The sequence below is a fragment of the Nicotiana tomentosiformis genome, chromosome 10 (genome assembly GCF_000390325.3).
Source record: "Nicotiana tomentosiformis chromosome 10, ASM39032v3, whole genome shotgun sequence".
Lineage (NCBI taxonomy): Eukaryota > Viridiplantae > Streptophyta > Magnoliopsida > Solanales > Solanaceae > Nicotiana > Nicotiana tomentosiformis.
In genome coordinates this window covers 67,202,490-67,229,150 of record NC_090821.1, presented here as the reverse complement: position 1 = coordinate 67,229,150, position 26,661 = coordinate 67,202,490, and the positions used below count along the sequence as shown (strand labels likewise).

Below are 26,661 nucleotides of genomic sequence, written 5' to 3'. Positions count from 1 at the left end.
TTTGTAGTATTTTTAAAATTTAGTTAGTATTATTTAATATATTTTTTTGCATAAATATATAGGCATATCTGAGGGTAATGCAAGCGGATCTGTTGGTATACAAATACCATCTGTGTCGCAATATTTAAACCAGGTAGTTATTTGCTGCAATTCTATTACAAGGTATTTTTTTGCCTAATGTGTGTTTGTATCATTTATATTTATGTATATATTTTCCTTATTTTTTGCAGACCTCATCTGATGCATCACAACTTCTTCCAAATCCTAAGAGAAGGAAGGTGTCCAGTTCTCATAATGTTTTGTGTGACACTAGTGATATCCCCAACTTCAATTTATGTTCATTTTCGCTAGGTAGTACATAAAAGACTGGTTTAGAAGCTAATTCTGTTGTTGTTGGTGGTGGTGAAAAGAGACAAGAACATCATGAACAACAGGGAATTAGTCAAGTATCTTCCCCTATGGCTGTGGATTTTTTCCCTACTGCGGAACCGCAATAATTAGTTGCGACTGAGCAGCAGGAACAACAAGAAAAAAGAAAACCAACTAAAGTAGGGGAAATGATTCGTATAGAGAGTATTTGGTTGAAATCTCCTTACGTCATTCCTAAACAAAATGTAAGGGGGCAAGATTGGAAAGTAGGAAAGACTACACGAAGGTGTCCCTTCCATTATGTCAATCAAGACAGTGGATTGATGTAGAGATTTACAGACATGTTAAAGACGGATGCCGGGGAATATGATTCCAAGCTATTCAGATTAGCTGGAACCGATATTCTAAAGTCATTTTTTACCGAGCTTGTAGACCCTATCTCTGATCTTGTGGATGAAGTAAGTTATTAAGTTTGTTTTTTGAATTAGTTTTGAACTATATTTTCTTTAGCCTAAAAATGCAGAAGTTTTGTCATGCATTATGTATTTTTCTAATGAGTTTTTGTGAAACTTCAGACTTATCCTTTTAGGCTTGAAGTATTACTTTATATATATGAACACTTCATGCAGAAAGGTGTAGTTATATATCTATACTATACTAAAAGCACGAAGGCCCTATGGAAATGTCGTTTGCTTTTTTTACCCTTCATAAATGCATTTTATGTTGGATATATTTGTAATTATAATCATTAATTTCTTTTTTTCTTCCCAAAATCAAAAACTGCCGTGTACTTCCTTTTAGGTTTACAATTCTTTAGAACTTACACTACTTGGGATTCTTGCCTTACGATTTCTTTTCCTTTGGTTTTGTTTCCTTTAGTTTTAGAATTCTTATGTTTTTGTTTCTTTACTTTTAGGATTCTTTCTTTTTAATTATGGTATGTCTTTTTCCATTGTTTCTTTTGTATGGTTTAAGATGCAATTTTCATTATTTTTTTTTTTTGTGTAGGTTTAGGATTCAATTTAATATTAGTTTACCGACCGTAGTTTTATGGTAATGTTGTATCTTCACTTTATTTATATTTAGGATTCAATTTAGGTTTCTAGAATTTTAGAACCAAAACAGTTAAAATAAGGAGGAGCTAACCACTTTATAAAAGAAGCCATTAACATGCATTCTTTATTAAAAATCGTTTTAGTATCAACGTTTGCATAGGTAAATTTGCTTGTGAATTGAGGTAAATCTTCTACCTTGTTCTATATTCTTGAACTTACGTAATAATGATCTTTAATGCATTACTCATAAACAATTGCATATAGAAAGTTTGTCAATTGTGATTTTATTTACAATGTCTCATATATGATCATTGGTTTAAAATTGACTCATATACGAATATTGTACAGGTTCTTTGGATCATTGCATTCATCACATAAAATTGGTTAGACATTCTAACTCATATAAATTAAATATTTTATTAATTTAAGATTATTTTCACTTTGTGTTTGATAGTTTTAATTACTAATTGTTATGCCAGCTCAAGTTGCTCATATTTTGTAAGAAAAAATTAAATTTAATTACTTCTTTTAATTGACTATATTATACATATCACAATATTATAATTGTGTTCTTAAAGAATAGCTCTTGGCAATTGGTGTCCTTGCATATATCCAAAATTTTGACAGTTTTTACTGGTTCAGGTAACTTTATTTGATATTTACGCTACTATTAAAAATTAATTTTACTGTGCAATAAGGTGTGTTCTTGTATATGTGAACAAAAATATATTAATCCTCAATCCTCAATGTATGGTCTCCAAATAAATTCATAAATATAGGAAGTCAAAATTAAAGTCCTATCTCACCAAGAAATAATTTATGTTCGTCAATATTAGTGATGATGGATTGTAATTCTCCATAAAAAAAAATTACAACATTAGAGGATCCTAACTAGGTTAGAAGGGGTGACAAGGTAAAAAGTATAAAAATTAATAGTTTAGTAGTACGTGCATTTTGGTTGGATTAACATACGTTAAATAAATTTTTTTATTATGTTAAATCCTTATTAGTGCTTTAAGTATTTCTTTTAAATCTTCTTTTAAATAAATCTTTTAAATTATTTGAATATTGTATATAAAGAGATATTATGTAAGATATAACAATATAACTATTATTAAATCATAAAATATATTATTTATAATTACAAATGTTATATCACTACCTTAACTAATCAAAGTGTTGACTTTTACAGGTTTAGAAGATATCCAACATATTTGAATTCACATATTATATTAATGTAATTATACTCAATTTTTATTTCAATTGCATGTTGAATTTATTTGTACATTAATTACTATTATACATAGTTCGTTCTCCTCATATACAATATTTTTACTAATATACGCATCTTACACGTGCAACGCATGTACCCTAAACCTATATATATATATATATATATGTGTGTGTGTGTGTGTGTGTGTGTGTGTGTGTGTGTGTGTGTGTGTGTGTGTGTGTGTGTGTGTGTTAAAGATATGTATTTCACTTACAATTTTTTCTCGCTTAAGTGATTGCATACTTTTTTAGAATGCAACCAAATCTGTAAGCCCCTAACAAAAATGAGTGGTTTGTACTTCAAGCAATATATAAACGATTATTTTTCAATTCAAGAGCTTATTTTTTTTTCATTTCTATGAAAACAATCACATTTCCCATATATCAATCAATAGTGAAAGTCTAAATTCAGAATATCTATCCTCCTTTAGAATGAATGTTTTTCCAAGGATTATTGAACGTTGGAGTATTTTTCAGCATGTTTCTTGGAATATGGATGAGGTGCTGGAGAAGACAAACAAGTTGTTTTGTTATGCCCAATTTGTTTACATTGACTACATTTGGTAGACTTCAAACGTACTGATTCAGTCGCAAGGATATACCTCTTCTTTTGTCTTCTTCCTTGTATAATCTCTACATCGGGAGGTTTTGTGATTTGAGATTCTACATTTTGTGGTATATCCCATAAATTTTTATCTCCCACTGTATTGACATGTCATTCATATGTTTTGAACCATGTTTCCCTTGAATACCATTTTGAGCAGTAATCAGATTTCTGCATACATCTCTTATTGATAGTAGCAATTGCGTGTGGACAGGGCAATTCGTCAAGTTGGAATTCCAAGCAATCACAAGTTCTCTTCTTTAAGTCCACAATGAATTCCATTCCTTAATTATTTATTTTAAACAAAATTAAATCAAGACTGAACACCTAAGAATGAATTAAAAAGTAAAAAAACTATATTAGTGTATTATTGCTTCAAAAAGAAAAAGTATGAAGTTTTTTATCGGTAAACAGTAAATCACTGCAGACATAAAAAGTTGAAGTGATTATGCATTAGTTAATTACTTCAGATAAAACATGCTGAAGTAAATTATGAAGTTAATAAATATACTTACAAATATTTTACAAGCCAAGTCTATCTTCTTATTCATCTCTTCTTTTACCCATGTTGATACTTTGTAAAAAGTTTCATGTGCTATTTTTCTTCGTTCGCAAAATCATTGTCCCAACCTTTTTGGATGAAATCTAACATTCTTAAAACAAGGATCTCTCTCGCTTTTAGTAACAAGAAATTTATTGATTCTACCATGTTTGTTATCAGCATATCATAACATCGCCGTGGGAACCACGATCGAGCCCATCTCTCTGGCGGCTCTTCCATTATGTAATTGTATGTTTTCTTTTCAACACTTTTGATCTCGGACATTAACTGGTTAAAATCTTCATGTTTGTATGACCTTGCAGCGCTTTGAAAAAGATTTATTACCATATTTTTTGCATGTCTTTACTTTAAATTCTTCTCAAAGTGATAGAGGTAGATATAATGGTGAACTTCAAGATAAATTTGTCTAATCCCATTTGCGATAGATTGGTTTCTCTCTAATAAGAAAACCAGTTCACGGCGGACTTCAATTGCTTTTCTCATTTCCTCGAAGAACTAAATGTATGCATCATTATTTTCTGAATCTACTACACCAAAAGATAGAGGAAAAATTTGATTGTTTGCATCATTTGATACAGCAACAAATAGAACACCATGATATTTTGACTTTAAAAATATTGCATCAACTACAATCACGGGTCTACAGTAACGTCAACCAGCTATTGATGCCGCAAGAGCAAAGAACATGTAAGCAAACCTGTACAGGTGAAACACAAAAAAATAAATCATAAGGTGTGAAGTTTTCAATTAGGAACATTTGAAACTTCAGACCGATGGTTACTATTTTTTTGCTAACCGATTCTGCTCATCTCTTTTTATGCTAGTGTACACCCCTGAGTTTCTATGCCCCATCATGTGAAGAATGTATGAAGGAAAAATCTGATAATTCTCTTTCGGTGTTCCTCTTATACAAGTAATAGTTTTTTGAATAGTGTGCCATGCCTTGTGATATCCAATGTCAATTCCATTTTTTTTTTCATTTCGCTTTCTATAAAGGCTGGTGTAACCTCAATCTTTTTTTATCCCGAACATGTTCTAAAATTTGCTCACTTATAAAATTTGATGTAGCATGCTTCTGATATGATTTTCTTGCATCAACCGAGCATTTATGGTTGTTATGAAATTTTATCACCCTGAAAAGTGTGGAATTTTTATTCTGGTAGCACGTACATTCCAACCACATTTCTCCATGATGCATTTCAACTCGTATCTCTTTGAAATGATCTAATAGCAGTGAATTCAACTTTTTGGTTTATCTCCAAGCTTCAGAAAAATTTAGTCATGCTCTTCTTGTTCTAAATAAGTGATCCTACTTTTATTTTCTCAGGCAATGCATCGTGCCTAAGTATTTTACATGGTGGAGATTCTTTCAGCTTTCTCCTCACTCTTTTTCTTGATTTCTTAGAAACAGTAGAAGTTTCATCAATTTCTTCAATTGTATCTGATGTTATCAGTATAATTTCTGTATTTTTTTTTATCTTGGTTGTTGCTTATCATTGCAGGAGATAACAAAAACTTTGTTCGATTGTGTGTTGATTGTCTATTTGCATTATTAACTGTCCTTCTTCTTGTTGGGCCTCACCAAACTGGTATGAATTTATTGTAGCGGCTGGTAATTCTTGCAGCATTCCATATTCTGAATCAGCTGTAATGTTAGAAGGTTGTCGCTCGTTGTCTACTTCCATTATTGGCTGTTCTACTTCGTGTTGATAATCAACAAGTTATTATGAATCTATTGTATGTGCAAGAGATGGTTTGATTTTTGCAAATTCTAAAGCAGCTATACTGTTAGAAAGTAGTTGTATTTTTTCGACGACAAAATGGCAATTCTTTAAGGCTGAATCAGTTGTTAGCAAATGTATACATGTTTTGAGTTCTTCATCTGAAGTTACGAGCATCCCTTTTCTTGTATTTAGTTTGATATCAAATCATATTTTTAGTGAATATTTGGTTGAATCAAAATCTTTGATTTCACTAATTTTCTTCAAGAAAGAATTGAATGATACTTATTTAATAACCAGAACAAGTTTTGTATCATGATCTAAGTAGTTGTAATCAAAAGTCTACCTCTCATTGAAAGTAATAATAAGGCAAATCGAACTCATCCTACAGAATCGAAACTTCAGCATGTTTAGTGTGAAGTGTTAGAAAAATGAACAAAAAAAGTTAGCATGTATACATACGAAGTTTAGAAAAAATTCATTAAAAAATTACATACTGCAGGACAAAAACTTAAGCATGTTTGGTATGAAATTTTAGCAAATGAACTAAAAAATTTCAGCATAATGTAGACTACTTGACAAAACTTCAGCAAGTGTTGGTATGAAATTTTATCAAATGAACTAAATAACTTCAGCATCTATTAGCATGAAATTTTAGCTTCAACGTGAAACAACTTCATGCTACATTAGCATGAAGTCTTAGCTTTAACGTGAAATAACTTCATGCTACATTATTAGCATGAAGTTTTAGCTTGTACATGATTAAAACTTCAGATTTCAACGTGTAACAACTTTATTCTATATCTTTCATGCATTAAATTTGAAGTTTTGAAAAGTTTTTGAAGATCTATAAGTGAAAACTTCATGCTATATCCGTCAAACAACTTCATGCAAGTGTGATTAAATGAGCATAAGTGAAAATATCCATAGGCGTTAATTGAATTCAGATTTTGTTTTTTAAGTTTAAAATTTAAAAGTATGATGAATTACGAAAATAATTGCAGAAATATATATCATGAAGATCAATCAGTTTCACAAACTAATTTGAATCCTGAAGATGAATTACAATACTTACAATGTATTTTGTAATTTTGAATTCAGAATATGAATCTGGTTCAAGTTTCTAGTTTTTTTGATAAAGCTGCTAATAGGAGAGGAGATCTTCGACCAGGGTTGAAGGAGATCTTTTGAAGAGGGAAGGAGTGATAGAGGAGATCTTTTTTCACGAATGAGGTTGCAGATCACGCGATTAATGCATGATGCAACTTTTATATCTTTTGTGAGGGGTATAATTGTCATATTATTACAGATTTTTTGTCAGCTGGCTACTAAAATAATGATTTTTAAAAATAGGGTATATGTTAAAAGGTGGCACAAATATAGAGTATGACTGCAAATACCCCTATATAAGTTTTATCATAACTAATGTAAAACTTAAGGTTGAGTATATATATTAATTAACTATAATTGAATTATGACACGAGTTAATGTAAAACCAAATGTTATGTATTTAATGTGACATAATTAAGTTTTTTTTTTATTGTTTACTCCCCCGGTCCACAATAAGTGACCATTTTACATTTTAATTTTGGTCCAAAATTAGTGTTCATATACATAATCAAGAAGGAATTAATTTTATTTTCTAAAATTTGCCCTTATTTACATATTCCAATGTGTTAAGGCAATAATTAATTAAGATTAATTTAATAAATATTTTTTTTCTCTAAGAGTTCATATTTTCTTAATAGGTGTACCAAAGATAAAATGTATCTTATTGTGGACACAGAGTTTGTTTCTTTAGGTTCTCGTGAAACTTGAAAAGAACAATCAATTCTCTGATTATCTGCAGTATTCGAGAGTGCAAAGCCATGATTTTACTGTCTTATGCGGGCTACAAATGTAAGATCCATTTTTGCAATATCACAATTAGTCGTGTTCATAAAAATTCGAAAAATCGAACCAAATCGAAAACCGAACCAAACCGACTAAAACAACTGATACTTTTTAGGTTTGGTTTGGTTTGGTTTTGGTTTAAAATTTTAAAAACTGATCGAATTTGATTTGATTTTAATAAAAAAATAACTGAAAAAACAGAATCAAACTGACTATAAAAGTAGCTATTTAACTTTATTATTACACTTATATATATGTATATATTTATATAAAGTTTCTGAAATTTTATGATACATATTAGTCATTTGTATTTTTAGTCTAGTTCTTTGCTATTATAATAATCTAATTCTTTGCCTTTTAATTTGATTTGTAGTTTTCTTTTGCTAAGTACAAGAATTTATTTCATGTTAAAACTAATTAAATTTTAATTGAGTACTTAAATTATTCATCACTAGTTGAGTCAATTATCATTAATATATCTTGGTAAATGGTAAATGATAGATTTCTCAAAGAACAATTAGTTTGATAACGTTACGTTGAAAATGTAGTCGCCGGAATATGCGTTTGGTAGTGTATGTCTCATATTTAAGAAAAATCGATAAATAACCGAAAATCGGAAAAACCGATAAAAATCGACAAAAACGGAATCGATAAAAAATCGATTTAATTGGTTTGATTTTGTTCAAATATTTGAAAAACTCACTTACTTGATTTGGTTTCTTTTTAGGGAAAAACTGACCCAAACCGAATCATGAACACCCTTAATCACAACTATTTCCCAATCTACTTTCAATTTTTTTAATTCATTTTCCGAATTTGGTAATTTATTTCATTTGAGATAAGGATCTAGAAGGAAGATACTTTGATGAATTTATCTTGTGGACTCTCCAATTATGACAAGGACACGTACATTTATAACAACAACAACAAAGTATAATTCACTAGTGCGGTTTGAGGAGGGTAATGTGTACGCATACCTTACGTCTATCATGAGTAGAGATGTTATTTCCAATAGACCCTCGGCTCCCTCCCTCCAAGAACTCCTCACCTTGCTCTTGGGGTGACTCGAACTCACAACCTCTTAGTTGGAAGTGGAAGATACTCATACTAGATCAAGCTACTCTTGTCAAACACGTACCAATAATACTTAATCATATGATTAAAGAACGTTAATTTTGGACAAATATAAAACATAAGAGTAATGTGAATTTCTAAGCTGGATTTGAGCACTATTTTGGACGTTATTATTGTTTGGACCCCAACATCTTAGTCCCTCAATTATTGATTTTTGTACTACTCCTATATCCCACCACTAGCCAACGTGCGCTCCTGCTATATCATTTCCTTTCCACTAAAAATTCTTTCCTTTTTCTTTTCTTTTCTTTTCCTTTCAAATTCCAAAACTTCTTCACAATATCAAGAAATTCCAGAAGATGAACAAAGTACAAGAATATTAATGTTTCTTCTGAAACAAATGGTGAATTTCGTGACCAAGATTTTATGAAGCTCAATCTGATGTTTAGCTGACGTGGAGAGATGTCATTGGTTGGTCTGAAGGTTGTGGACCCCATGTTAGTACAATTTAGCCACCAACCTACCATGAGCCAACTTTCTTCAGGTTGACCCTTTAGTCCTTATAGATCCCAAAATTCTTTGCCACTTTCCAAATTTAACTGTATTCAAGTTATGAAAAAGGAAAGCTATTAAATGAGAAACGTGACTCTTAAGTAGCTTTATCTTCATGTTGTGACCATTCATTCAGAACCCCATAAGATTTTCTTCACAAAGGTATGTAGTTGAAATCTTGTTTTATTTCCCTTCTTGAAAATTGAAGCTTTCTTTTCATAATTTGACTTAGTTTTTCATAGTTTGCATAAGTGTTTGAGAATTACTTACTTTGGTATAGTTATAGTGTTTTTGGTGGATATAAGGTTTTCTTGTTTAGTGTTGTTTATAATATCCTAAGGAAAAGCCTTTAATTGCAGTGAAAATAAAAAATTTCACTGCAATTTTTATTTTTTGAGCATGGAGGAAGTTGAATTGTTTTGTCTCTTAACATTTGCATGTTTGTATGCTTAAAAACATACTGTTAATCTGAGGCAATTAAGCTCCACGTTTCTTTAGCTTTCCTGTGAGTCTGTGACAAATGTAAAGCTACTCAGAGCCAGAGCTAGAATTTCAACCTTACGTGTTCTGGAATTTAGAAGCATGACTTCAAGTGTTAATAACTAGGGTCTAAATTTAATATTTGTACGTATTTAATGAATTTTTTAACACAAATACACTGTGTCTGAACAAAAGCTACTGGGTTCGCCCGCCCGTAATCGGGCTACTAGCTCCGCTCTTGAAGCTACAAGGTGCAGCAGATTAAAAGAGCTTGTTGACAGTTTGTATGATTTCTAGTTTAATGGATAGATGAAGACAAGTTCTGTAGTCGAATTCTCAACATAGATAAGCAATTTGATGTCTATATTACTTGTTTAATCCTTTAATGTACTGTAGGAAATCATAATCAAGAAGAGTGTGGAGAAATAAACTACCTATAAGAGACTAAGGATAAACCTTTTGAATCATAATCTTCTTGATGGTTATTTAGCTCTTTTCTGATGTTTCTCAAAGAGCATACAGCTAACAGATTGTCGCACATTATCCTTGTTAAATATTCAATTGCAAGAGTGCTTTGGTTATTTGCGAGGAGAAAGTGAGAAGATGGTCTAAAGGAAAGAAAGGAACTGAACAATTATGAAACATTTTACCAAGTCATGAAGGTATGATAGAAGCTTGACTGAAAAAATCAGAATGTTAGCAAGTAACAAATTGACTGATTAGTTCCTTTGCTTGGATAAAAGATGTTACGGGGTTAGATAATACAAAAACATGCTTTTTATGGTAGACATATTGAGGGCTCAGAACATGATATGTTTGTTATTTTCTTAGAAAGCTAAAATGCCTCAACATTTGGACATATCGTTTTGGCTGTAAAAGGGGCTCATGGTGTAAAATATTCAAGTATTTGTACATCTGTGTGAGACTGTAAGCACGTCGATGATCTCTTTGGGTTTTAAAGTCTCGCTTACCTTTAATCCTGTCAAACTGTTTCTATCTTTTCTTTTGGCTTATTGTTTTCCTATCAAAAGTTAGACTTGTGTGCATTATAGCACTGTATTATTCAAGAGAAGTGGTTTCTGTTAAATTATTCAAAATCATCTATAGATGACCAATTGCCTTGGCACTTCTTAATGTAAAAGACATATAAATGGGATTTAGCCAATATAAGCTTATATAGCCTTTACTATACATTCCTTCAAGTTTTCTTTTGTTTCCTAGCTTCCTACTTATTCACTTGGTCTATTCGCTTTGGAAATTAATATGTGCTTGCATTTCGTGTAATGATGTTTCCCTTCCCATTTGCAGCTTCCCTATCGGAGGTGCTGATCAATGGAAATTGAAGAATTGACTGCACGTACTGATATTATCACTCCACAAGCAATGGAAACCTTAGTGAACGAAAGTCTCTCAAGTGAAGCTAAGGAGATGGAAGAGATGAGGAGTTCCATGGAAATCTTGAGTAGAGTAGATTTGGACCTTGCGTATTCTGATGAGAAATTGGCGAATCTTGACAATCTTTTGATGCGTATCTTGACCTGGGAAAATGAAGTTGAAGCAATTTCTTTCGAGAATGATGATATTTCTCCTGACTCAATTGAGAAAGTCCTGGCATTGGATCACTTATCTTCCATTTTGAGCTCCGAGATAAGACAACTGGACAATTTCATAGGCACTCTTCAAGACCTAGTCACTGGTGCGAGGCAAAAGATAACGTGCAGAGAATTGAATGATTTGCATGTGATAATGGAGAATAAATTTCATGACACTGAAGAGTTATTGAGACAATCAAAGGAGCGTGTCTTAGAAATGAAGATGCAGCTTGCCAAGTCGCAGATGACCTCATTAGCTTTCGACCAAAACGAATGTAAGTTACGAAACTTATTAGGTTCAAGAACGCGTTTTTTCTTTCTTTACTAACATGTTAAAGACTTTACATCTTTTTCTGGTTCATGTATTAACAGGGAGACAAAGGATGAGTTTGGATTTATCAGAAACTAATAATGTTTCAGCAAGAGGATTGAAGCCACACGTGCAGACAGTTGAGCAAAGACGTACATTAAGAATGTTGGAGAAATCACTTGAAAGAGAGCTGGATCTTGAGAAGAAGTTGACTCTGCTTAAACAAAACGAAGATGATCTAAAGTTGAAGCTGCGGTTGACAGAGCAAGTAGCTCTGTGTATGGAAGAGGGTGCAGAGGTTATATGGGGTAGGTTTTTAGAGTCGGAAAATGCAGCGGAGGTACTTATGGGAATTTCCAGAGAGATGGTGAGCCGACTACAGATTGTTAACTTCAATTTGAATGGTTCACTTCAACGAGAGCGCGACTTTAAATTGAAGATTGACAATTGCTTAGGACAGGTAAATGCCAAAGATATTACCATCCAAAACCTTAATAGCAGCATTAAACAACTTACTGCTGAAAATGCCGAAGTATCCTCTTTAAGGGACAGGCTGAAAATTTTAGAAGATAAGTTGAAAGAGTCCGAGTCTAAGTTGTTGAAAGCAAATGAACTGAATGAAGTAAGTGAAGAGCGTCTTAAAGAAATGGAATGTGTCGTAGAATCTCAGAAAGAAGACATCGATATTGCAGAACATAAGGCTGAAAATGCGGAGGAAAAGGTAGCACATTTGACGGAGACAAACTTGGAACTACATGAAGAGTTGGATTTTCTCAAGAGTAGTAATGAAAGTAATGCTAAAAAGGTCAGCATTCTTGAGAAGCAGGTTAGGGAATTAGAAATTCAGCTACAAAATGCTAAGACATCATCTGAAGCAGGTCAAGAACAGCAGAATATGCTGTATTCTGCCATTTGGGATATGGAAACTTTAATCGATGAACTAAAACAAAAGGTCTTAAAAGCTGAAAGCAAGACTGAGCATGCGGAGGAACAATGCATTATGTTGTCCGAAACTAATTTAGAACTTAACAAAGAAGTAGAGTTTCTAAGATCAAGAGTTGAAGGGTTGGAGACTTCTTTGAATCAAGCTACTATTGAAAAAATTGCAAGTGCAAAAGACATTAACATCAAAACCAGCTTTATCATGGATCTGGTCATGCAGCTAGCTATAGAAAGGGAACGAGTACAAAAACAGGTGTTTTGGTTTCCTTTTTTTGTTGCTTTTTGTATAGAAGTTTAAAGTTCGAAACGATGTTGAGTACTGACTGTTTTTCTTTTCTTCTTATTCTTTTTTGGGGCAGATTTTTTGTTTGACCAAGGAAAACAAATCATTGATCAGGAAGTTGGAGACAAAAGAGAAGCAACCGTCCATACATGTACTTGAGAATGGAGGTGGTGATACTGAGCTCTCATCTTCTAGAGTTGTCTCAACAATTGCCACCTCTACAGATAGTTCTCATGAAATTCAAACAGAATCCACACTGAAACGCTCCCAGGTATTTATTTCGTTTTATTGCATACATCATTTCCTAAATATGTTGTGTTCGGATATATGCCACTCATTATCCTACTTACTGTAGTGAAAGTAAGACACTGTTGGTTCTGTTTGCAGTTCAATGTGATTATAGAATTGTCTCTGGAGTTCAGAAGGAAGATCATCTAGAATAAATTATTGCATGCTGTGTATCCCTTATATGAATGTTTCTTCTTAAACATACAGTATCTATGTGCTTATTTAGCTATACTCTTTGACAACATTCTTGTGCTATTGCTCCCGGGGCTTTAGTCTAGTGGTAAGAACATAGCACATGATGTGTGGGTTAGGTGCACATTACGCTGCTGTAGAGAAAAAGCTTGGTATTTAAGTAGAGAAGGTAGAAGAGCAGGCCAATTATCCCCCGAGTTTCAAACTGTACACCACTTGCACTCGGGGATTTCTCGGTTATTAAACAAAAAAAGGAACATTCCGGTGCTATTGGATTAGTAATTATCCAGAATGAAATATGCTTTATGCTCTCATATTTGAGACGCTATCTGTTTCCATGTTTCGTTCTTTTCATGAACAAACCTGGCCACGTTATTTGTGAAGTCTAAAGACCTTAACCTGACCAGACACCTCATATGCTTTTTTGCCTTAGCCTCAGAATTGATGTTTTATGAGTACACTTCTGCAAAGGCTCAATGAACTCTAGCTTATCTAGATTTATTCACCTGCGAATATATATATTTTTCCTTGGGTTTCTTCCAGATGACATTTATCATCCACTCTGATTTGAACTTTCCTTCTCAACACAACAACTACCAAGCTCAAACCAAAAATTTTCTGTCTGCATATAGTATAACCCTCTGATTGAAGTAGTCTAAGGATACTTAAAGACATATTATGTAACTAGCAACACCTGGCAGATTAAGGTTCTGAGGATTACTGATCTTGTTCTACGTCGTCTAATATGTAAAAGCTGAATCTTGATTATTTGCTATCTTTGGTGATGGTTCACATGTAATCTAACTTTCTCCAATTATCTGCCAACTTCTTCTGGTCTTATTTTTCTTTCTGAGGTCATTGCTTCTCAAGATGGGAGATTGGCAGTTCCTTCCATTTTCCTGATTGTTTGTGTTTACTACATAAAGAGATTGACCTCATTCTAGTTGATTAAAAAAAGAAGAGATTGACCTCATTCTATACAAGATATTAACAGCATTCCATAATTCTAATAGAAATGTTGGTTCTTTGATTTAGGTGGACGAATTACCACCTGATAGACCTACCAATCGAGGCAGTAAGTCTTCTATGTCGATAAATGAAGAGCCTAATATAGTTGTCACGTCAGAGGAAACCGAGGTTCAGCTACAGCCAAGGCAACGCCATCACAAGTACATTATCATGTCAATCCTCGTCTTATTACTTTCGACATTAGGAGTATATTTCTTTGGCAAAAGAAATGACATCCTTGACTTGTTGGTGGTTAAATGATATACTAAAACTTGTTGGAATACTTTGTACAGATTCTTTGATTGTTTTGTGTTCAGTGTCTTCTTCTGTTGGCTGTAAATGTTGTTGCGATCTCTTATTTTTTTCATTCTAATTCAAATCTCAAGAGAGAGCAATTCTTTTAAGCGATTGTGTTAGTGGAATGAGTATTGTAAGATCAAGATAGAGCTATTTTTAAAGCAATTATTTTAATGGAATGAGTACTGTTGTGGACTTTTCTTGTATTTATTTGAAGCACTATTGAAGTGGATTGTTGCAAATAAAACACAAATTCAAGATAATTTTCTCCCTAAATGATGATAATCATTCCCTTTCTTTATCTAACTTCCGTTCATATATTTTTCAAGAAAAATAAAACTTCCATTCATATATACTTTCAAGTCTAACCAAATATTATTAGTAATTAAGTAAGTGATTATACATGTTAGAATCGAGCATTCAAATAAACAGAAAAGAATCCTCTATATTAATCATTTTAAATATTATGTTCAAAGCAAGGATCACAAATTAGGCCGGGTTGATTCGATTTCTTTGGGTTCTTTTTTCCCCGTTTTTCTTGAGCACCCCTAATTAGGCCGGTAGGGGATCTTGATTCTAACGTAGGGTATTTGGGGCAGTGACGAAGCTAGAAATTTTTTCGACAAAGGGTGTTAAATATATATTATATACTTTTAAAACGTAATATTTTACCTATATATACAGTGTAATTTTTCGACGAATGGTCATCAGTTGACCACCTTTGTGACCATGTGACTTCGCCACTGATTCGGGGATTATAATTCTTGGATCATTATACACCTCCAATATGGGATAGTTAATACCAGAATTTTAGTTTGAAATTATTTCAATATTAGCAAATACCCATAACCAAACATGCAATAAAATCAATCCAAAATTCTATCCCGAATAAGTTTCCTAATCCCGACAACCATAGGACCCTTAGGACTGTTTGGTACAATGGATAAGCAAAAGTAATTGTGTGATAAAAAATTTAGTACCATCTTATGCCTTATTTGGTTACTAAATCTCGGATAAGTAATCTGAGGATTAAAAATAATACCGGATAACTTATACCTGCCAAAGAGTGAACTAGTAATCTCAGGATAAGTTATCCCATGATAAAGCAATGAAATTGACAATCCCCAGATTAATATAACATACCAAACCGTTAATAAAAATTAATACTAAAATAACTAATCCAGCATAATTATATTTAATATAATTAATTGCATCATAACTTTATCTTCCAACCAAACGTATCAAAGGGGGTAGGGAACGACGTCGTTTAGGTGGTACACTTGATAAATCAAACCAAAACCCTAATGCATCCCTATAAAATGACCATTATAATCGTCAACGTTCAAAGAGCTCGCAGCCATGGCTTCCAGCAATCACAAATGTCGAAAGAACTTAGAAAAAAATAGAGCATAAGAATTATGTGTATTGTAGTAAAGTGCTTGTAATTTCCACACACACACACACACACACACACACACACACACACACACAAAACACACACACACACACAGAGACAGAGTAGTGCGTGGAATATAGTGTGCACCAAATAGCCCTTTGCAATATAAAGTTTGTTATTGCAGAGAAAATACGAGCTAAGGTACTTTCTGGTGCAAAGCTAATTTTTTTGACAAAACTTTTGGCTGAATAATTTAGCCATTTATTCAGCTTTATTTTGCCAAAAAAAAGTTTGTTATAGTTTAAATTTTTTGTTTTTGTTGAATTTAAAATATGCAAGCAAAATGATGAGAATCTATAAGCTGAATTGTATGTTGAATTTGCATATTAAGCCTTCAAAGTTCTCTGATTGCATTGCTCAATTCCCCCCCCCCCCCCCCACCCTAATAGGTAACTATTATAGTTCTACCAAAAAAATTGTAAAGTATTAAGTGGAATATTGAGTAGTTTTGTTTGTCAAATTTAGTGATTTTGACTAAAGTCAAACAGTTAAATTGAATGGAGGGAGCTGGTTAGTTATTCGAAATACTTGTTTGCATATTTCTTTATTTTAGAGCAGATTTATTTAAACTTGGCAAAGCAAAATGATGAGGAACTATTAGCTGAAATTCTATGTTGAAGAAACATATTTTATGCCTTCAAAGTTCTCTGATTGATGCTAGTTAGAGTGATATTTTTGTTAATCTTGTTATACATTTTACTAAGTGGTCTCGATATGTTGTGCTGATATTAATGAGAATACCTTACTTTTCCTCATAAAAAGAATAGAGAGAATATTATTAAGCTGTCTTGGGTGTATAAATTGTAATATGAGTACATTGTATCTATTTTAGCTTTAACATAATGCTCCTTACAACCTCATTTAGTTAGGACCTTCCTTGGGATTGCCAAAGTGATTGCTCATTGATCATCAGTATTTGTTATGATGATATGGTTGGAGTGTCTCGAATTATATAAATATGAATACAATGCTGTCCTACTGTAATTATCTACTTAGTTGGAAAAACAAGTTAAACTTTGTTTAGGGTTTTTTTGGGTATTTTCAGTTGGAAGTTTTGATCTGACTAATGGGAAGGATTTGAGCACCAAAATACATGGTCTGTCGTTACTATCGTCAGACTATACGAGCATGGTGCTACATTAAGGGCTTTCTTATTACCTGTTGCGACTTGACTATTCATGTTAAATCAGCGGCAAAGGATGTTTTGTGAATAAGAAATACATCGATCACATTTTATAAAACTACAATCATGTTCCTTAGCTTTATGTGTTGTTACTGTCTGCCCTGTTGCATTTGCCTAATTTCCATGAACTTCCACTCTAATGGTGGAACCCTAGTACTATAATAGAATGGAGCTAGGGTGTGGCATCTGCTGATTTGAAAATAACATTAAAGTGGCACTAATTGCTTCTTAGAAAAGGTTATATGGAAAAGTATAATCATGAACATTTTTTTTGCCTTTTTTTGCATAAGACCTGTATGATATTTGCCCTAAAATAGCAGGCCATAGTGTTTGGAGAGATGGCAGTGACATGTTTAAATTTGTAGGATACATTTAATTGTCTTCTCTGTTTTTCTGAACTTGGTTAAACAGAACAAGGTGCTACTTATAATTGAGAAAATTTACAGAACAGTAAGAGGATTGCTGTTTGCTTTTGCATTTGTTATCTAATTCTTTGAAGATTTTGATTAGTTGACTTGACTGATGTAAAGGTTTTTGAGCACCAAAATACAGAGTCCGGGGATTTATACTTACCCTCAGACTATACGAGCATGGTGCTACATCAACTATTTCTTATTATCTGTTGTCACTTGAATCTTCATTTTCTATCAGTGGCTAAGGATGTTTTTAGAATAAGAAAGACATATCTTGCATTTTTAAGCTAAAAGCTTGGTCCTCAGTCCTTGTGGAGTCTTATATAACCAATATTTGTAAACCAGTTGAATGATTGTTCAATGGTAAAGTTGCAATCTTACATTTTAAACTTCAATGTTCCTCATTTTCCTAATTTCCATGACCCTTAGGGATACATCAAACTATATATCAGTGGTATACATCAATTTTTCTTATTATATAAACTTAGGGATTATCTTATTCTGTGTTGTCACTTGACTCTTTATACTCTAACAGGTATCCTTAATTGGTACATTAGATGTCAAAACTTAGTCTTTACATTGCTTTTAAATTTTTTTTGAATTATGTTTGAATTTACACCATAATTTGGATGTTTTGACCTTTATCTTCGAACACCTTATAAATAGTGACAGATTGAGCAGTACCAGTAAGTGGAACACTGTCATGCTTATGAATACAGCGGAGGCAATAAAGAATTATACAATGTTTGGATAATAGCTCTTATGATACAAGATTGTTATAAGGTGGTTAAACCTTTTTTGTACTGTTGCAAATTAGACCTTTTATCTTTGAGCTAAGCTTGCATTTAAATGTGTGTTTCGTACGTTGAATTTTATGAATTGTTTTTAATGTTTTATTAATGAATTAAATTATATTACGAATGTTGGCATAGTATTAGCATTCCAAATTTCTTATACCTACACACTTGTGTGGGCATGTTGTGTCAATAACAAGTTATTGGGGCTATGGAATGTTGCAACAACAAACCCATTAGTTTTTTTCACAAGTGGGGTTTGGGGAAGGTAAAGACATACTGGTTCAATTGGATAACTATGAGATAATTGTCTTCCACAGTTGAGTTAGATGGTTCAAAGCCCAGTAGCTAGCATTCCCGTTCCCTTTTCCCTTCCCCTCTCCCGACGTAATTTTTTTTATAAAGAACAGGTTGAATTACATGTGAATTTGCTACTGCATAACATAATTAGTTATGTTATGCACAAAAGAAATCAATTCTTGACTATTAACCAAGAAGAAAAAAGTAACCTAACCTTCAAAAATTATGCTGCATTAGTATTTGTAAGTCATGGAATCATGTCTATTTATGCTATACTGTTGGCTCATTTATGTAAACCTTATTTGTAAAAACTTACTCTCTCCGTTCACTTTTATTTGGTGGGTATACTAAAAATAAATTTCACTTTTATTTGGCGGGTATATTAAAAATAAATTTTACTTTTATTTGGCGGGTATACTAAAAATAAATTTTTATTTTTACTTGTTATTTTATGCATATCAAGAGAAGACAAACAAAAATTTCTGTTCTAGTCACAGTATTTATTATTCATTTTAAATTATTTTCTCAAATAAAATAAAATATACATCAATTAATATGGGTATTATGGTAAATTATGCACTTCATTTATTATTTTTAAAGGGCGTGAAAAGTCAATATGTGTCAAGTAAAAGTGAATCAGACCGTGTTTTCCAAAGATCTTTTTCACATATTTAAAATTAAGAAAACCAGACTTTAATATGTTTTTATCCAGATATAATCTTCAAATGACTAATAGGCTGAGTTTACCAGAAGATGGAAACAGAAAGGAGGGAGTATCTCATATGTGTCCTTGTTACTAATAACGCCATTCTGAAGTGAATGAGATTTTTTTTTTTTTTTTTTTTTTTTTTGTGTGGGGCAATAAAAATAGGTCATAAATTTGAATCTTTTTCCCGATATATTTTGAAATATAATACCAATTCGACTAAATAATAGTAATCAAGTTGTATTTTACGGTATTACAATTTTTTTAAATACATCTCACTTAACCATGATTCTTTGAAGATGTGAATTGAGTGGTAATTCAATGTTAAAGCTGCAACCTTGCATTCTAGCTAGAGATGCAAAATTCATACTCTTCATTTCCCCCGACCCCGAATGTGCCCCGCCAAGGAAATATAATAACAATATTCATAAAACACAGCGCAGAAATATATTCATAAAATACACTTAAGATCTAAAATAGTAAAGAGATAAGATTTTTTGGTAATGCAAATTTTTATTGCCATTTATTTCTTCAAGTAAACATCATCGAATTGTACACAATATTCATCCACCAATAAGGTATTCTATATTTTAATAACAACAAAGACACTTGATACAACGAGTATTGTCTTGAGTTAATCACTACAAATGCATGCCTTTTCAACACATATTGGAGACCCAACTTTACATTTCATAGAGCGTTGGCAATCTAATGTTGAAGAACATATGATCGTTTTTGGTGGTGCATCTGAAAATTACAAAACTCATTAGCACCTTGCGAAGATATATATATATATAAAACTCAAATAAGATTTAGTTATAATAAATTGCCGACATGGGACAAATAAAAAGTGCATAATGTTAAAACAATCATAGTACTTTACGAGTGATTGAGACAAGCCTCCAAAACTGGTGGATTCGATTGCAGTTTAATTATTTTTACATACACATTCTAATTTCATATCTATACATATATGATCTGCATATTGAAAGGCATTATGTGTGACGATATATGCTACTGTATCCGGTGGCGGAGCCACATACACCAATGGGGTGTCAACCGACACTCCTTTCACTGGAAAATTATATAGTTTAATAGTTTTTAAGAAAATATGTATATATATTATATAATAATACACCTTGACTTATTGATGAGTTTATTACTTTATATTTTGATAACCTTTAATGAAAATACTTACTCCGCCACTTACTGTATCCTGAATCTACCATGTTGTTTGACTAAATACTGTTTGATGGAAGTAAATCTTTTAACCTCTTTAAATCACATGCATTATCAAAATTTGCTAATGTTAAAACTTAGTTATGTGTCGCTCAATGACTGAATATGAGAAAGATAAAGAGAGTGAGATACCTTTACATACACAAGTCCCATCAACACAACCTACAAACTCAGGTGCACATGTCATGAAACGACAATCTGATATATTGTGACATGTTTCTCCTGTCACCATATCTGAACATCCACAAAACTCGTTAGTATCTTATTGGCCTAAATAAATCGGGTTGGTTCGAATTTTTTAATTATCAAATCAAATTAATGGTGTCGGATTTTTAAATTTATAAATCAAACCAAACCAAACCAATAAAGTCGGATTTTTCAATCTTGTTTTTTTTCCGAATTTTTCAATTTTTTTCGGATTTCCGGATTTTTTCCCGATAAAGTCTTAATAGCACAAAATATGTAACTTACGCTCCAAATATTTATTTTAGTCCTAGTAGGATACAACCATATAATGTATTTTCCAAGAAAATAAAATAATAATATGAGATGAGTCATAACATTGTACTAAAATATTCAATAATATAGATAATAAAATCGCACAAAGAAAATATTAATAATTAATACACCATAATAAAAATTAGTATAATCTAAAAATACTATTTAGGTCGTGCTAAAATAAGTACAGCTAATAAGTACTATTCATTACACAAATAAGCATAAAAAAAGATAAACTAGGTAATACATTTTCATTATAAATTAATGCAAAACTAAAAATTAGATATCCAACACTATTGTCATTCCTAGTGTTGAATTGAATTTCCTTTATTAGCATTAGTATTGATTTGAACTTTATTTGACTTACTACCTTTATGAGATATAAATTTTTTTGGATCATTCAAGAATGTTAAGTCCAAAATTTAAATAATACTTTTAAAGATAAAATTGTGAACAAGTTTAAGAAACATTTATAAATTATATTACAATAAATATTCATATGCATAAATTATTTTTTAAAATTGTATAAATGTAATGTCGGGTTGGTTTGGTTTCGGTTTGACTTTTTTTAGTTAAAACCAAACCAAACCAATTATGGTCGGATTTTTTTTTCCCAATACCAAACCAAATCAAACCAATCCACAATCGGATTTTTTTCTCGGTTTGACTCGGATTATCGGGTTGGTGCGGTTTATCGGTTTTTGTTGTACACCCCTAGTATCTTACGCAGACAAAAACGTTTGAGGATCAAGTTATAATAAATTACCAACATAGTAAAATCAAATCATAACTTAATTAAACTTTACTAAGGTTATAATTTATGTTAGAATTTTTGTAAGACAAACATAAAATTTGGGTTATATTCAAGATATGACGATAATGGACTGACCGCGTGAAATGACCAAGAAGGCCACTACCAAAAACAGATTCATCAAAGTCTTGGCCATCTTTCTTGTGTAGAAGAATGGTTTTGTTTTGACTTCAGAGTGCTTCTCATTATAACATTATATAATACTTAGTTCATTAATAACCTGCTTATTTCTTTCTAAAGAGAAAATTACTGTATTTCTATTCTCAATTAGAAATTTGGTAAGCGGATCAAAGCCATTTTTTGGTCTATGGAAGGTTAGTAAAAAAATATGTGTAGTATTTAAAACATTACCATATATCAAATATTTGATGCATCTTCTTATGAATTTTCTATAATGCAATTTATGTTTTGCTTTTCTTTTCAAGCAAGGGCTGGCCCCTTTGTTAAGTGAATAGTATTTTCATTTTATTTTAGCTCCAATTATTAATTTATTTAATTCGATGTGAACATTAATTACAAATAAGTATTTACTTAAGTTAACCTTTTGCCCTTTTCCAAGCCCTATAATCTCCGAGGAGCAAAAGTTTTAACTTTTTCATTTTACGGTCCTATTTAAATGCATGCTCCGATTCTTGTTCTCTGTATAAGTTTTCTTTTATTCTGTTCATATTACATGTGTGTGCTTGTTTATTTTTTCCTGTATACCGATTTCCTTGTCTTAAATGAAATGGACCGAATGAGATTGAGGCGTAGCTGACTGATTGATTAACCCATTTCATTTCGTAAATGAAATGAGTCGAGATAAAATGGAATAAATATATAAACCGTCACCCACCATCACTAGTTTCATGTTTTGAAGGATCAATCCACCATCAATACCTAGGTTTTAACCCCTTGTTATAACGATGAAGCGTAACATCGTCTGGAACTAACAATTTATTAGACTCACAATCCATACAAGGACACCTAACATATCTCTTCATTAAGAAAATTGAGTATGACACCTAGCTTTAGCGAAAATAAGGCAACCCGAATGAACAACCCGAATGAATGTTTCACTCAACCCTCACCATGTTCAAAATTGATAGGTTATGTGCCCTATTATGTTTTGATGATCTAACAAACTTAATGATAAGAACCAGATGGGGAACATGTTACACATCCTTAAAGTGCTCAAGAACAACAAGTCTCAAGTTAGACACAAGTTCCAACAATCATAGTCAAAGAAACGACAGAAGGAGCAGATGGACATCAGTTCCCTTGCTAACTGTACCAGTCAACTGCTCATAGTTATAAAGTTGCTGCAACTGTTCCCCTGCATACACGCAACAGTGTGACCAGTGCATCAGCCACTTTCCAGGACATGCCTTGTACCGGATATTGCTTGCACCATCCAAGTGACATCACTTGGATATTATTAACATGAAGCAATGAAGAAAACAAGCACTTGCACATCCGAGAATTAATAAAATCTTCTCTCAAGTGTGTTGCCATCTCGCAAGTGACTTCCAGGCTTTAAGAACAAAGAACAACATAACGAAGGACCAGTTTTCAGTATTGTGTTATTATATGTCCCTAGTTATGTTGCACCTTTATTAGAGTGATTTACTTATAATTCCTACTTAGCTTAGCTAGAAGCATTGTGTAGGAAACCAATTGTAAAACCATAAACCTTGTGTTTGTGTCTTGGCTAGAGTTAGTCGAGTTTTGAGCTTTGTAATATAGTTATTACAAAGAGACTTGTAATAGAGTTATTACAAATAAGTGAGGGATTAAGAGTTTAATTCCTAGGTTACAATAAGTTGTAATCCAAAAGTTGCTTGGTTAGTGAAGTTAAAATCCTACGAGTGTAGGTCGTGATTTTTAATCCTGTAAGCTAGGAGTTTGCCATGTAAAATTCTGTTGTGTCATTTACTTATCTCTTGTTGTGTGTATTTTGTGGGAACTAATAGAGAACCAGATTCTCTATACAGTTTGGTGGACCCTAAGTTTCTATCAATTGGTATCAGAGCAGGTTCTTTCTATCAGGCTAATACCTAGAAAGGATCCAAATGGCTGCTTCACCAAGCTTTGAAGAAGGTCAATCAACCTACACATCACCAAGATTTAGTGGACAATACTATGGATGGTGGAAGATAAAGATGCATGACTTTATCATGGCTGAAGATTCAGAGCTCTGGGATGTTATCTGCGATGGACCCTTCGTCCCTACCTATGAAGACCACTGTCGAACCAGCAGATAGTTCCTAAAACAAGGAAGGAATACAATGATGCTGATCGCAAAGCTTTCGAGCAAAAAAGATCCTCGTCTGTGGTATTGGACTAGACGAATACAACATGATCTCTGCCTGTCAGTCAGCCAAGGAGATTTGGGAAGCTCTCTAAACGACACATGAAGGAGCAACTCAAGTCAAGCAGTCGAAGGTCGACATGCTCACCACTGAGTACGAACTCTTCAAGATGAAGGATGATGAATCCATTCAATACATGCACACTCGATTCACCTCCATCATCAATGAGCTTCACTCTATGGGAGAAATTATTCCAAGGATATAATTTGTCAGGAAAATACTTAGTGTACTACCTGGTTCCTAGGAAAGCAAGGTCAATGCTATCACAGAGGCAAAGGATCTGCAAAAGCTAACCATTGATGAACTCATTGGAAATATGAAGACATATGGGATGAAGAAAAAGAAAGACTATGAAAGAAGAGAACCCAAGAAGGAGAAGAACCTGGTCCTCAAGACTGACAATAATGACTCAAGTGGTGAGGATGCTGATACGGCTTAACTGACAAAATGATTTCAGAAAATGATTCGCAGGAATAAAGGTATTCCAAAAAGGGGCAGTTCCAGCAAGCCAAGAGGGTATGACTTATGTCATAAATGTGGAAAGCCAGGACACTTCATCAAGGATTGTCCTCTCCTCAAGCAAGACCAATACAAGCACAACACAAATAAAGCAGCCAAGAGGAACCCGGTTCTTGACAAAAGATTCAAGAGAAAAGAATCCGCTGACAATATTATGAAATGAGCTCTTGCTGCATGGGAGGATTCTTCCAGCGAATCTGGAGAAGATGGTGCAAAAGGTGATACCTCCATGATGGCAGTTGAAAGTGAAGCAGCTGAATATGACTCTATCTTCGCCCCGATGGCAAAATCTGACAATGATGAAGATGATGATGATGATGAGGTAAACTTTCTAGACGTTCAAAGAAATTTAAAGTCTTACTCTCAGAAAAAGATTATATCTTTTGCAAATGTTTTAATTGATGCGTATCATAGTCTTATAAATGATAAAAATACATCAACTGTGGTACTGGAAGAGGTAGAAAATGAGAGAGATGATCTGGTAGTCGTAGTGATTGACTTAAAAGAAACCATCGAGGTTCAAAAAAGGGAAAAGGATGTTCTCACAAAAAAAATTGAGAACGTAGAAAATGAGAGAGATGACTTGTTAGTAGTTGTCATGAACTTAAAAGAAACAATAGAGGAATTAAAAAGGGGAAACAATTATGGGAATCTCCAAAAGGGAAAAGAAGTTGCAAGTGAGGCACACATTAAGCTTGAAAATGAACTCAAATATGTGAAATCTAGTCTGTGTGCTGAACTTGAAAGAAACAGATAACTTCAAGAAGATCTAGGTAGAGCTAAAAATGACATAGAAAAATCTCTAAAGTGGAACTGGTCCTCTGATACAATTGCTGCCATGTATACAAGCAATGGTGGGAACATGCAGGGAGTCAGGTTCCAACAGGAAAAGACTCCCTACAATCCACATAGCAATTATGATATTGTCCTTGATAACTGGCATTGCACTCATTATGGCAACACTGGACACTTTAAAAAAAACTGTAAGGCTAGAATTCAGTCCCAACAGAAAAACAAGGTTTATGTTGAAAAGGTAACTGCTTCTAAGGAACCTGGTCCCTCTATTAAAAAACGTGTATTGCCTGTTTGGACAAAAAAAGTTTGATTCACCCTTTTCCTCACTACAAGGGACCCAAACTCGTTTGGGTTCCTAAGTCTAATCCTTGATTCTCTTGTGTAGGAAACAGTGAAAGGAAGCAGCCAAAAATGGTATATGAATGGTAGCTGCTCCAAGCACATGACTGGAAGCATCGATGATTTTCTTTCACTCAAAGCCCTACAAGGAGGGAGTGTGTCCTTTGGCAATGGCAAAAAGGGATACATTCTGGGAGTAGGAAGAATTGGGAAGACACTCACCCGCTCAATTGAAAATGTGTATTATGTGAATGGCTTGAAATATAGTTTACTGAGTGTTTCCCAAATCTGTGACAAAGGAAACAAAGTGGAATTTGTGTCAAAAATCTGCATAGTCACAAATATTGTGACTAGTGAAGTGGTCCTGATGACAAAATGATATTAAAAAAAATATCTCTGTTGCTGATTTTAAGTCCTTGCAAAATGGAGATCTCACATGTCTGAGTGCTGTTGATGATGATGTTGAACTATGGCACAGAAGATTGGGTCATACAAGTTTATATTGCTGAACAGATTGGTCAAGAAGGACTTTGTTCGTGGTCTGCCTAAGTCAAGCTTCAAAAATCACAAGGTGTGTGATGCATGTATAAAAGGAAAGCAAGTCAGGCCATCCTTCAAGCCCAAAAAGGAAGTTAACACCTCAAGGCCACTTGATCTACTCCATATGGATCTCTGTGGACCTATGAGGGTGCCAAGTAGAGGAGGGAAAAGGTACATTTTTGTTATAGTGGACGACTATTCTAGATTCACATGGACCCTATTC

At 32.9% G+C, this 26,661-nt stretch overlaps 2 protein-coding genes and 2 non-coding genes across 6 annotated transcripts; all 4 read left to right on the top strand.

The window, feature by feature from the left end:
- The first annotated feature begins 8,797 nt into the window (after window positions 1-8,797).
- LOC104104676 (WPP domain-interacting tail-anchored protein 2) lies at window positions 8,798-14,689 on the top strand. Of its 3 annotated transcripts, XM_033658300.2 has the most exons (6): window positions 8,798-9,264; window positions 10,151-10,244; window positions 10,891-11,449; window positions 11,547-12,679; window positions 12,786-12,980; window positions 14,225-14,689. In XM_033658300.2, the coding sequence occupies exons 3-6, from the start codon at window positions 10,915-10,917 to the stop codon at window positions 14,456-14,458; spliced, it is 2,097 nt and encodes a 698-aa protein (XP_033514191.1). In that variant the 5' UTR covers window positions 8,798-9,264; window positions 10,151-10,244; window positions 10,891-10,914; the 3' UTR covers window positions 14,459-14,689. The 3 variants fall into 3 exon arrangements, with proteins under 3 accessions (XP_033514191.1, XP_009611112.1, XP_009611110.1); XM_009612817.4 differs by lacking the exon at window positions 10,151-10,244 and having other exon boundaries at window positions 8,798-9,094; XM_009612815.4 differs by lacking the exon at window positions 10,151-10,244.
- Window positions 14,690-16,227: 1,538 nt separating this feature from the next.
- On the top strand, window positions 16,228-16,303 carry LOC117278865 (small nucleolar RNA R160). The gene has a single exon (XR_004509225.1). It is a non-coding gene; the product is annotated as a small nucleolar RNA R160 (small nucleolar RNA).
- A 224-nt stretch (window positions 16,304-16,527) lies between these two features.
- Window positions 16,528-16,606, top strand: LOC117278864 (small nucleolar RNA R160). Its single transcript, XR_004509224.1, has one exon. It is a non-coding gene; the product is annotated as a small nucleolar RNA R160 (small nucleolar RNA).
- Window positions 16,607-25,602: 8,996 nt separating this feature from the next.
- On the top strand, window positions 25,603-26,277 carry LOC138900332 (uncharacterized). Its single transcript, XM_070187060.1, has 2 exons — window positions 25,603-25,797; window positions 25,945-26,277. Exons 1-2 carry the CDS (start codon window positions 25,603-25,605, stop codon window positions 26,275-26,277), a joined length of 528 nt encoding a protein of 175 aa, XP_070043161.1.
- Window positions 26,278-26,661: the final 384 nt, after the last annotated feature.

Bases quoted from the DNA above. Each gene is read 5' to 3' on its own strand.
- LOC104104676 (XM_009612817.4), top strand. From the start codon at position 10,915: ATGGAAATTGAAGAATTGACTGCACGTACTGATATTATCACTCCACAA. The intron at 11,450-11,546 runs GTAAGTTACGAA...ATGTATTAACAG, and splicing joins AGCTTTCGACCAAAACGAAT to GGAGACAAAGGATGAGTTTG. The intron at 12,680-12,785 runs GTGTTTTGGTTT...TTTTTGGGGCAG, and splicing joins GGGAACGAGTACAAAAACAG to ATTTTTTGTTTGACCAAGGA.
- LOC138900332 (XM_070187060.1), top strand. From the start codon at position 25,603: ATGTATACAAGCAATGGTGGGAACATGCAGGGAGTCAGGTTCCAACAG. The intron at 25,798-25,944 runs GTAACTGCTTCT...TCTCTTGTGTAG, and splicing joins ACAAGGTTTATGTTGAAAAG to GAAACAGTGAAAGGAAGCAG.